At 43.5% G+C, this 12,685-nt stretch overlaps 1 protein-coding gene across 2 annotated transcripts in view; it reads left to right on the top strand.

The window, feature by feature from the left end:
* The first annotated feature begins 1,220 nt into the window (after positions 1-1,220).
* The window catches only part of usp31 (ubiquitin specific peptidase 31), a 41,514-nt gene continuing 30,049 nt past the window's right edge, over positions 1,221-12,685 (top strand). The window contains exon 1 of one of the 2 annotated variants that reach the window (XM_088936832.1): positions 1,221-4,247. In XM_088936832.1, the coding sequence (XP_088792958.1) occupies positions 3,723-4,247 (525 nt within the window). In that variant the 5' untranslated portion in view covers positions 1,221-3,722. The remainder of the gene's footprint in view (positions 4,248-12,685) is intronic. The other variant, XM_088936831.1, reaches the window with a different exon arrangement.

The raw sequence follows: 12,685 nt of genomic DNA, 5'->3' as shown, positions 1-12,685 counted from the left end.
ACTATGTTGTCAGAATGGACTCAACATTTGCCGTCTGCATTCCAGAAAGGCATGTGACTGTGATCTTTGATCTCCTGATTTTCTCCTGGTGGTAAAAATCAAGTAGAACTACTGTAGTGAAATGTGCATAGTGGAGTAGACCTGAATGGAAGAAACGTTGCTTTTCCAACATGGGTGTCCCTAAAATAACAAAGCAAAGGTATACAAGGTAGGACAGTAAAGAGAAAGTTGCAATTTCTGTGCTGCTCAAAGAAATGAGAATTTGGAACACCTAAGCTTGATATTGGATGTGGAAAAAAAAAGCCTACTACTTAGTTTTTAGTTACACTCCTTCTCTCTCCTACTGTGTGTCAGTCTTGACTCTCCTCAATCCTTGAGCTACATGAATGGGTAGTTCCTGTAACCGCCCAATCTGGAAAAGCAAGAAATTGTTCAGATGAAAAAAAAACCCCAAACAAACAACATTAACTGGAATGGAAAAAAATCTGTTTTCTTGCTTTTGGTACATGAAGCAGAACCCACTTACTTCAGAAATAACTCAAAGACATCAATTCAATTCCCCATTGTAGGTAAAGAGTAAAGGCTAAAAGCTTTCATAGTAAAAGCAATTATACAATTATAAAACAGCTGAATAGGGGATCAGCTGACCATACAAAATAAAAGTATAATTACATGTAAATTATATTACATTGTAATACATAGAGATCCAACTTCTAGGCATTGAGTGTTTACCTTAGATGTAAAGCATTATAAACAGAAAAGAGCAAAGAGAGTTTTAGGTGAAGAGTATGTCCTGTCTTGTTGATTCGCCTTCATTAGTCTTCTACCTGGGCTGTGCAGTAAGGACGTTAACCTGCTGTGGTCGTCATGCAGGGACTTGTTTTCGACTCCCTGAGCTGCAGCCCAAGATTAATCCAATTCTTGCTAGTCTTGTGTAGTAGGTTTGGACAGAGACAGTTCATTCAAACAGGAATAAACAAGGGGGCAGAGGGGAGAAAACAGTAGAAAATACACACATATTTCTTGTTAAAGTTCCACTTAAAAGAGAGAATTCAATAAATTCCTGTGAAACTTTTGAACCATTTGAGTCATTGTTGGCCGTGGATTACTTCTAAACGTGCTAATAACGTAGGTTTAAAGAAGGAAAATTTCTGGGAACAGAAAAGGCGAAGTTCCGGATGCGCGTCTCTTTAACACATCCATGTTAACCGTCTCGCTCTTTCTAAAACTCAAAACTGACTCAAAGCCAGTCAAACACCCACATTACGTTGATCCACTCAAAACAACATTTCCTCACGGTACTGCAAGGGACTCCGGTTTACACAGATTGGTCTGAAAAGTCCGCGTTCACTCGCGTAAGTAAATATGTGCACTTATTTATACATGTGTATTATCCAGTTTCCATACACAAAAACTACCTATTGTAATTTACATTTTTAAATACATGTATTGAACCCATAAAATAACGTAGTATTTTTTAATGTTAAATGTTAAAGCAGTTACGGACTACTGTGCTTCAGAATCGATTCCTGCTAAGTCGCACACTTTACAACGTTGATTTCACAACAGTGTAAGGTACTGTACTGTATGTTTCACCATAATGTAGTCCTCTGAATGTTGCTTCAAAGGACTAATGACGTTCTAAGGTAATGACTTTATTGATAATGTACATAGCAGCGCTATTACAAATCGAAATTGTTTTATCCAGAGGATGTGACTAAGATTTTTTTTTGCAATATTCAATCACAATTCAGATGAATCTGATGCAACTATTTCAAAAAGCAAATATTTAAACGTGTTCAACAAGCCGATTGAAGACCTTGTGTCGTCATTCAGCTATGAAGAGGGATTTTCACTGTGGACCGTATAAAGTGATTATAATTGTTCGCTAACAATTTTTACAGGTGTGAAGAAAAAACTTGAGCAACTTTATACCATTTGATCTAAGTTATTTAAGATCCGTGAATGGCTTAAAATACTTTTTTGTCAGTGATTTAAAGAGCACAACACTAGATAACACTCAGAACAGTAAAAACAGAACGAGAAGTGAAAGAACAGAAGTCAGTTGTGTGATTTTGATAAACGTGGTTGAAAATAAAAGCAGTGTGACAGTAACCAACGTGTTTTTAGCAGACATCTGTTGCTATTGACTCCAATTAGGTTCAGGTCAGGACATTTCAGTTCGACGGCATTAGTCAGCTGGCATTAATGGCACTGCCATTAAACAGGTTAAAATAGATTAATATCCAGGGGATATAAACACTGAAAAAAACAAGAGTTCACTTAAAATGTGCATTTTATCCAGTGTGGCTCCGCAAAAAAAGAAAAAAAACTAAATCGCACTAGAAATATCTGCCGTGTGTGCGGTTTGTAAACCCTTGGCACGCTAAAGGCAAAAACCATATTAGCACCCCGACTTCTGAACACCAACAATTTATTATACAACAACCAGACTTTATTTTTATAAGTTCCTGTAACAGACAACGTCTGTTTCAAGGCACGACAGTGGGCTTTTTCGTCGCTGAAAGAGAAATGGATTAATAAAGGTTATATTTAGATCTGCACCGCATTGTGCCAGCCCACCCCGCTCCTCGCAGGCATGATCAGCCGCTACCTGCGCGCCGTGGACACCCTTTCTGTTTGGCCGTGACGTCAGCCGTCACCACCGCCCTGCAGTGTCTGTGATTTCTGCTGATGGAGAAGGGAGCAGCGGCCTTCGTTGCAATGGGGCTGGATCTGTTCGGCAGATTCCTGGTCTGAGACGACGGAAGCCCGGAAAAAGAAGCGGCCGAAGCCTCGGGAAACATGATCTTCCGATGCCCGGATTGCAAGCGGAGTTTTTTTCGGGGGAAGGGGCACTTCTGCGTCTCCTGTGGGCTTTCGGGGGGCTTTCCTGCAGGCAGAGGCTAGAGTGCAGAGCGCCGGCGCTGGGAGACATTGGAAGTAATTACTCTCTGGGAAAACGGCAAAGTAGCAGCTAGCAAAAGCTGCTTCATTTCACTGCGAAAGGGGAAATTCCTTGCCTGCAACCTGAAATCGCCGGGAATGTATTCGGTGGGGTGGAGCTGCGGTTTATTGAATTATACATGAGCCGTGTGAAGATCGGGAAAGCAGTGTGGGGACGAAGTTCGATCCCCCCCCGGGGTTTGCATTTTTTTTTGTTTTCAGCATGGTTTTCCGTCATGGGTCGGCGATTTGCGATTCAATTTTAAATCCTTTTTTGAGTCAACTGGAATGAACAAACCGAAGATGGCACCGAAGAATATAAATGACATTCGATAAAAGGAGGGGACGGCATTAGATTTTAACTGAGGTAATTACAGTGGGGTTGTATTTGTACATATTGTTATTTTAGGATCTAGAAACAGTGGCGTCCAGAAAAGGCTTGACGCTGCCTACTGTAGTGCTAAAGTAAGGGTGAAGTGAATGGGACTTTAAACTCTTCTTGACTGGCGTTGTCATGGGTGCAAACTGAAAAGGGAATATTTATTCCGACCTGGCACAAGCTCAGGGCATTTAAAAATGGCCATAATAACACCTCTCGTGATCGATAATATAAGTTCGTGGAGTTCCCATTGCCATTAGCGTGGATGAGCTCAAATCGGACGCAATGGCACTCTGAAAGTCGCCCCAGCCAGTTTCAGTGAGCCCTACCGAACCTGTTTCTTTTTTTTTTAAAAAAAAGGATAGATATACGGGCATGCCCTTAGAGACGCGGTACGATGTCTAAAGCGGCGACAAAAGAGAAGAAATCCTTCAGCAAGAAGCTGTTCCGCCGGGGCTCGGTGCGATCCGTGGGGAGTTTCATGAGCAGGGTCCTCAAGACCCTGTCCACCCTGTCCCACTTCGGCACCGAGGAGCACCCGGTGGAGGACGAGAAAGACGACGGGGGCTTCGCGACCTTTAAGTCGGGGGGCAAGAGCTCCACCCAGTCGGACGAGAGCGACTGCGGCGGGTTCCTTATCGGAGACAGGGTCCCCGGGGTGGCGGGGCTGAAAAACCACGGGAACACCTGCTTCATGAACGCCGTGCTGCAGTGCCTGAGCAACACGGAGCTGTTCGCGGAGTACCTGGCTCTGGAGCAGTACCGTGGGGACGAGGACGCCGACGAGCAGGCGAAGGCCAACAGCGTCCTGCTCCAGAAAAGGGGCCCTCAGGAGAGAGGGGAGGTCACGGAGCAGCTGTCCGGACTGGTCAGGGCGCTGTGGACCTTCGAGTACACCCCGCAGCACAGCCGGGACTTCAAGGTAAGCGAACACTGCCGCCTCCTCCCAAACGACTTGCCACATTTCCCCCCTAAATCTCGACCCTTTTCATTTGTTTTGGCACGTGTCTCGGGTTTGCCGTGATTGCAGAGATGGGGTAGAAACACGAGGTGTGTGGCCCGGGCTGTCCTTGATGAGTCGGGGGTTACACAGGTGGACTCCGCCGCCTGCGCGCACTGCGGAGGCCCGGCTTGTTACAGTCCTGCTGAGCTTCACATGCAGGCTCGCAGTGTCTCGTCCTGGCCGCCGTTGGGGTTGTATGTTCTGTCCTCACTCTAAAGGGTGAAAAATTGTATTGGAACGTCCTGGATCTTGTTTTCAGGCTCTCTCACTGTTTTGGGTTGGGTAATGAAACGCTCCTGAAAAGATAGGCAGAGCTCTGGAGCACTATGGCACTGGAGGGACAACATTCCATACCAATGTGAATGTCTTCTTGGATTAAGTCTTCTTACATTTTAATGTTAAGAAAATATCAAAGTGCATTTAGAATCTGAGATTTTAGTATACATAACTTTCAGATTCACTCAAAACTGTGCAGTACAGCTAACTCATGCCGCCTGCTGTAGCAGCCCACATTCATTTGGGATGTCTGATGGACGTCTGATACCTTATTAACGTGATGCATCTGTGTCTGACAACTTTGATGAATCATGTGCAAGAGGATATTAGGATGTTGTAACCTATCTTAATTTAATGGACTTTCTGTATTCCAATTTTTAATCTTCACATTGAGGAATTTGACTGACTGCAGTGCTTCTCCAAGGCTGAACTGTTTAGCCAAGATGCTTTTCAAACTTCTGATCGGAAGTTGAAGAAGATGAGCACCAATGAAGTTTGCTACCAGGAGTTCAAAGGCTAAATATAACTCCATATTGGTCACCCTGGATAATTGTATCCATGTATCTGAGAATCTTCTTATTTACTGTAGGTTCGCATTGATAAGCAGTTTACAAGTATCTTTTGGCTTTTTAGTGTTCAGAATGCTGGGAGGGGTTTGAGATCTCGGACTGACCCGGGAAAATGGATCTATCCCTCAGCGGGCATCAGTCGTAGGTTCTAGTGTAGAAGCCAACACCAGCTGGTGGGTACTTTAGCTTATTTAGTTATTTATATATCCAAGTAAACGTGCAGTTAAAATTCAACACATTGCTGTTTTGTTTTATTGGCTCGGACAGAGACCTTCAAACCACGATTGACTTGAACTGCTTTGTGACAGATCTTTTTGTTTTCCCTGCAGTCCTTTGAGATTGTCAGTGCAGTTAGAGGTCTAATATTGCTGGAATTTCCTACCAGCAACCAATTGAAGATTCAGCCAGTAGGCCAATTAAAATATGAGGAGTTTGCACTATTCAGCACAGCAAGCACCGGATTGTGTTACTGCAAAAGCATCTTGTCTTCTGCCAGTGCTGGGTGTTTTGCTCTTCTGCCTGAAGATTTGACAGGCATTTGTCTTTTTGCCGTTTGTGGGCGATGATCAGCTGTACAATGACAGAGAAGGCTGCGAGATTGCTGGAACACAAAGATATTCAAGACTGCGGCGCCTGGTAGTAGTCCTGGCCATGTCATGTGGGCCTTAATTGTAGGGTGGGATTAAATTACCGTTTTGCAATCCATCGGGCCAGTCTTTAGGTTGTCTCAGACTGTCCCGCCTGCCTCTTTGCTCATTGCTGTGTCTGTGAACATGGCTGCCGCCGGCTCGGAGCCACCTGTTGCTCTGCGCTGCTCCTCTGCCTTCACCACCTCTGCGCACATTCGGCAACACGCCTTCCGCCCATTAAAAAAACCCCAACAAAACCAGGAAGCGAGCAACAGCTGGGGAGTGTTACCTCATTCCTTTTGTTTGGTCATTGTGCTCTGGTGTGTTGCGCTTAAGAAAAAAAGAAGAGAAGATGAGCGAGAAAATAAAACTGACCTTTCTTTGATCTTAAGCATTGTGGAGTGTGATCTAATGAACATCCGGACTTTTCTGGGACAGCGTCCAGCTTTTTGTTTTTGGCCAAAATGTTTTAAATTTTTTTCTCAGACTCCTTTGCGAAATCAATTGAAGTCGATGGTCTTTTTTTTTTTCTGTTGGCGCACAGTGCGTTTCATTCACTTTTACTTGTTTTGGAAGAGCACGCTTGCTGTAGAGGGGTTCTTGGAAAGCTTATATCTGTATAAGAAGCAGCCTGTGAAGAAGCAGGTTGATTCAAATTCATTGCTAGAATATCAGAGGAATGCCAAGTCATTAATTATTAGTTGTGCTGGCTTGAAGCTGTTTCTGTCTTTGTCTGTGGCAATCAGTGTAGAGTAGCGGTCAGGACGCTGGACTCTCCAGTGAAAGGCTGTGGGCACCAGGGGTGTAGCCAGGAATTGATTTTTGGGTGGGCCTGCGCAAACGTAGGTGATCCGAGCTGTAACTGACTGTCCTGCCAACACAGGGACACCCCTCCAACAATTTACAATCCAATCCTCACGCGGTATAATCAAACAGCAGAATTAGCAGAACCTGATATATATTGTAGCACGACGGGGTCGGCAAGAATGGAATCAGGAACATAAACTCTTTTATTTAAGAACTTGGCGCTTTATTAGTTGTACGTGCGTCTGGCGCAGCAACAACAGACAAGGAAGGGTACAACACACTAGGGTCATTTGGGGTACAGGTACGTAGATATAGGGTGGTAAGTGGGTACAGGTATTAAAGGGGGTGCAAAACCGGGGATAACTATTTACAGGTATCTGGGCAACCTTTAGACAGTGTATACCTGTTCTGGATGGTCAGCAGCACTAGCCAGTGGCTCCCGTCCTGCCCTTCACCGCGCACCTCAGCCGGGCGCTCTTCGGTCGCAATGCCAAGGGATGGCACCACAATATATACATACTGTCGCACTCCCACACGCACTCCCACACGCACTCGTTAAGCAACAATTACCTAGGCTGCCAAATGCTACTGTGCCACGGTGGAAACACAGAAACAAAACAATCAGTGCCTACTTTTTCAGGTGGGTAGTTGCGTCAGCATACGTAGGCTGCAAAGGAACAAGCAAAAGGTTTATTCCATGCTGAAAAGGGAAGAAAGAAAACACAACGTTTCGGCCGTGGAGCCTTCTTTAGGTGTGTCAGGTTGACACCTGACGTCTGTCCCGCCTCAGACAGGGACTCTTTCCTCTCTTTTCAGCATGGAATAAACCTATTACTTGTTCCAGTGCCTACTTTTGTTGTGAGATTTCGGCCTTCTAGACCAGACGCAGGCGTCGGGACTTGGAATTGAATATTAGGTGATCACCTATGAATAATCTCGTCGCTCTCTGGAGAGTCGGCAATTTCCCATTCAAATGATAGTATAGACGAGCTGTTCGGACGATCTGAGCTCTAAGAGTGTCTTGACGCCGACGATAGCCAATTGGGCTACACGTGCACCGCCCCACTGCAATGACATTTTTTTTTTTATTGGTCACAAAAGATACAGCGAGCCAATAGCAAATTACATACCATTAAAAAAAATCAAATCCCGTAACATTCGAAAGCAAATGTAATGCAAACAAGGAAAAAAAAATCTTAAATTGCTTTGGACTGATTGGGTAGGCATAGGATCAATCAGTCCCCTGGTGTGTACTGTGGTAGTCTCAAATTAGGTTCCTGGTCCCAGTTGCTGCGGTCCTCCCAGCTCTACTGCTGTGATGAATTATCCTCCCCTGCAGGAGGATGCTCTTCTGTGCTCTCAGCGCACCTAAGGCTAGAGAGATCAGGATAAGCTCTGGCTTGATGGGCCACCAGGCTTGGCGGTGCCCATTGCTTCCATTACTCATTTTCTGATATGAATATTGTAGAATGAAAATATCTGGTTTACAAAAATGGAGAAAAATTATTTTCATGAGAATACACTTTTTAAAAGAAGGACGGGTTTCTCATAGTTTAAGTTTGAGGCCCGATTCTGGCAAACCCTGGTCATGTATGTTCTCTTTGCCTTGAATAGCAGTAGCAGTGGGTGGAACTGTTGCCCACTGATGCCAGCTGCGGAACATGTTTTCAGTGTCCTGAGTGGGCTGCAAAGACCCTGGTGGCTTTTCACAGCTGTTTTTACTGTGTTTGTCTGGCACATGGTTTCCACTGTCATGATTCCAGAACAGTAAATAATGTGCAAATCAGGAGTTTCCTTTCAAACGTTTGGGCTGTCTGCCTTTGAACTCTTTTCCTCAGGACAGGAACCTGCTGGTCGTCAGCCTCCGGGCTGTCTCACTCTTCACAAAGGATTTTCTTTTACACGGTTTTGCAGATCTTGCTGGTTGTTGAGTGAACAAACAACTGTGCTGCACGGTTTAATGCCAGATCATCTCACATAGCGTTGACTTACTTCAGATCTTTTGTGCAGCTGAGCAATATGTTGTGCTGTGGATCGTGTTACTTCTGAAAAGTTGTTTTTTTCTACACTTCCACACTGATATTTAAAAAAATCCCGTGCCTTCTGCTAAAATGTCTTTTCTTCTGAGTTTGGATTTTAAGAAACCTATTTTTTTGTTTAAATTTTTGATAAGTTCCAATTTTCGTTTGCCGACTGGGTTCACTGAAAGTTCATCTCATTCTGTGCCAGTTGAGTTTGAACTGACACAGAGAACTCCTGTGTCTTCTTGTGTGGGCTTCTTTTAGCGTTTGGTGCAGCTCCTTTTAATGGCGTAAGTTAGGAGCACACTCACAACAACTCTCCCTGGTTTTGAAAATAAACAGTAGATTTTTCTTGCCTGAATTTCTGGGAGAAGACCGACTGTGTCTGCAATTCACACCCCCATTAATCGCACTCTGACTTCTTGCTTATATTGCTTCCTTGTGTGCTGTAGTTCTGGTCTTTAAAACTGTCAAGCCAATATGTTTGGGAAATGAACACCATCAAGACTGCCAACATTTTTATCATTTCATTCGGAGTGCTGGCCTATAAGGTATTTCAGTTGCTAGAGAAAGATCTGTGTTGAGCTGTTACAGACAGATGGAATAATTAGGAGCGTTAATATTTTGCACAAAAATATCTGCCCTTGGTGCCTTCTGCTTCTTAATCCAGTTTTCAGAAATAACCAGTGAAGGCTGTGCTGTGTGCAGTTGCATGCTACTTCTGAAACTTGACCTTTGGCTGACCTATCCTGAAGGAGTAAGGAGTGTTATTATACAAACACAGAAAGGAGGCAGATTTGCTTTAGATCACATTGAGCTGGAATTGTCTTTGAACTGTCATGTAAGGTGATAAAAATAGTTGTGATGTGCCTGCCAAATCAAAGGCCTTATGCATGAAATCTAATTACTTTCAGAGGAAATAGCAATATTGTAGCTTTGCTGAACACTTGAGACATATGTCTTAGACTTTTAGTTGGAATAAACACATATTTTGTATATGGAATTTATCATAGGTGTGCATATATCTGGATGCAAAAATTCTGTAGGATTTCTCCGGTCAGAGCAGCTGATGTATACAGTTCACTCACTTGCGCCCGAAGTGGATTAATCTCAGCTATACGCTGCCAAATACTACGTTGCAGTTGTAACTGTTTGCCTCCAGGCCTGTGTAATCAGAAAAGCAGAAATCTGAGTAAAATTCCAGGCCTAGAATGGTCTCTGTGCTCTCTCTTCCCCTGGCTCAATGTCCCACTTTCCCTCTCTGCCTCATTCTCAACCTCTCTGCCTGAGTCAGCTGGTTTGTGCTTTGCAGGACTAAGTGCCCCCCTCCATCCCTCCTGCCCTGCTGACAGGGACAGAGCAGCCTGGATGATGATGATGATGATGATAGTGGGGAGGAGAGCAGAGTGATGAAGCCAGTTCATGGATGGGGATAATAAGGAGGGCATGATTGGTAAAGGCCAATGGGCAGTTTGGCCAGGATGCTGGGGTTACACCCCTACTCTTTTCAAGAAACACCCTGGAATTTTTAATCACCACAGAGCATCAGGACCTCGGTTTTACGTCTCATCTGAAGGATGGCACCTTTTTACAGTATAGTGTCCCCGTCACTGTACTGGGGCATTAGGACCCACATAGACCACAGGGTGAGTGCCCGTTGCTGGCCCCACTAACACTGCTTCCAGCAGAACATTAGTTATACCCAGGAGGTCTCCTGTCCAGGTACTGACCAGGCTCATACCCGCTGAGCTTCAGTGGGCTGCCAGCTCTGAGTTGCAGGGTGATTTGGCTGCTGGATGAATGGCCCCAGGGAGAGCGAAGACATGGCACACTGCCAGGCACTTCCGCAGGGGAGGCTCGCTGGAACACGTGGCCCCTCACATGAGTGGAAGCCATCAGCAGGGTTGGGGTGGAGGCTGACTGCAGGTGTAAAGTTGCACACTCAGGCTTTTCCAAATTCCTTTGGGAGATGTTTTGGTTTCCAGGTTGGGAATTTCAGTATAAGTGCAGGATGTGTGTTGATGCAAGAGAAAACCAGTTGAGTTTGTCTTTCTAACTAAAGGGACACAATGAAATTTACAGTGTAGTTTGCAATGGCTAACGTAAATATTTAATCCCAAATTCCTGTACTGCATGTTAGGACAGACCGTAGTAGTGGGCTGTGTCACAAGGAGTTTTCAGACTTTGTTTTACTGAGGGGAAGAGGCTGAGGAGCAGTTAAATTCAGAGATTCAACAATGATCTGGCAGTATAATGCATCTTTGGATCTGTATTGAAGACATTTTTGTTTTTGGTGTCTTTTCAAATGTAAAAATCCTAAGCCTAAACCTCAAGCATGGATATTCTCTGCTGTCTTCCGGTTTGACTCATGACCCTGCCTGTGATTGTGAATAAATCCCTTGTTTGAGTTGCTGTGTCTATAAACAAGCAGTTTTCTGTTTCATTGTTTCTTGTAGTTTAGTATGTTTATCATACAGTGGTCATCTGCTAGCAATGGTAGATTGTAATTCACAGCTCTATATAAAATATTATCTTGCTCTTTTATAATATTTATTAATGCACCTGTATTTTTGGAAAGCTTTGCTAATAGGCTTAGCAGCTCCCCCTCTATTGAAAATTGCCAGCCATCACATCACATTAGCCTCTAATTGTGTCATTATTGTATCATTGTACTTGCATCAGCGTGGGGATGAAATTAACTTATACTTAACTTTTACACCATATCTGTCAGAACAAGGCAGTGTGATATATGAAGAACCGCTGTGTAGGCGTTTAGTGTTATAGCTTTCTTCCTGACATGCTTGGGTAGTACAATGGGGCATCATATTCTGATCTTCCAAAGCTGATAAAGCATGCTTTTAGATTAGAGCAGGAATTAAGCTGTGTGTTTTTAATCCTTTGAAAATCAATCAAAACTGTAGTCAATCCCTCATAGTGATTCGGAGTATAAAGTGGACTGATTGCTTTTTTTTCCCCTCAAAAGACTCTTTCTGTTATTCAAAAAAGTACTAAAGCATGCATTATAGGGTTTAGTGTAATTATGTAGTAGTTTCAGAATATCACTGAGATTTCTGGCAGGAAACCGTTTTTATCTCTTGTCCTTTTTTTTCCATTCCTGGCTTTTTCCTCCCATGTGCCTGGCCCATTGGTTGGATTATTGCAAATTCCCTGCTTCTTCCCAAATGGAAAACTAGTGCGAGGGACAGGAACTGGCTACTGCATGATAACATCGCCAAAACTCTTTTTTTAACCACCAGATTTACGTCATGGGCTCTTTGAGGTATTCCAAGTAATTTTGAAAGAATGGATAATATAAATATATTTAAAAACAAGTTAATTAAACGTACTAATCATCTTCAGGTTTGGGGAAATAAATCCTAAAATGGATGGAATGATTCTCTGAATGTTTTTCCTTGAAGATCCAACTTAATAAATTCTTCTGTTAATTCCTCAATCTCTCTGTATATTAGGGTTATTCAGTTAGTTGTGTAAGAAGGCTAAAGTTTGTGGTGCCTCACAACTGCGTGGTTGATGGTACTGCCTGTTTCTCTGTGTTTTTCTTTTTTGAGCACTGGATTGGACTATGCTATTCAGCTGTGCACAGACAGAGCTGTCCCTCTTCCACAGGTTTTGGTAACTGTCTTGTCTCTGAGCCATCTTTCATTTTATTTTGCTTGATATCTTCATACCGAAAGTACTAAGAAACTTAATTCTGTTGCTGCTCCATCACATACTTCAGCCTTGGGGACATGCTTATTGAAGTCTGATTTCTGCTGTGTCAAAGCAGAGCTCAGCTTGCTTTCTAGTGGTCTTCCAAGTGCGAGGTTAGTAAATGAGACGTCCAATCCAAAAATATTAAAAAGGTTGAGAAGGATCCATTTCTGGCTGTGAGATACACAGGCTGTTGTTAAAAACATAAGGCAGAAAATTAATATTCTTCTTTCCTTAATGTAAGAAAATGAGCTTGACGTATCGATGACCTAGTATTGGGCTCACAGTGCGTGCCAGATGTCAGACAAGCTAACAGTTAAAAAGGACTGATTTTTAACTGCCTT

This window comes from Atractosteus spatula, chromosome 18 (assembly GCF_055471065.1).
Source record: "Atractosteus spatula isolate fAtrSpa1 chromosome 18, fAtrSpa1.hap1, whole genome shotgun sequence".
Lineage (NCBI taxonomy): Eukaryota > Metazoa > Chordata > Actinopteri > Semionotiformes > Lepisosteidae > Atractosteus > Atractosteus spatula.
The sequence above is the reverse complement of the archived record's forward strand: the minus strand, read 5'-3'. Positions and strand labels throughout refer to the sequence as shown.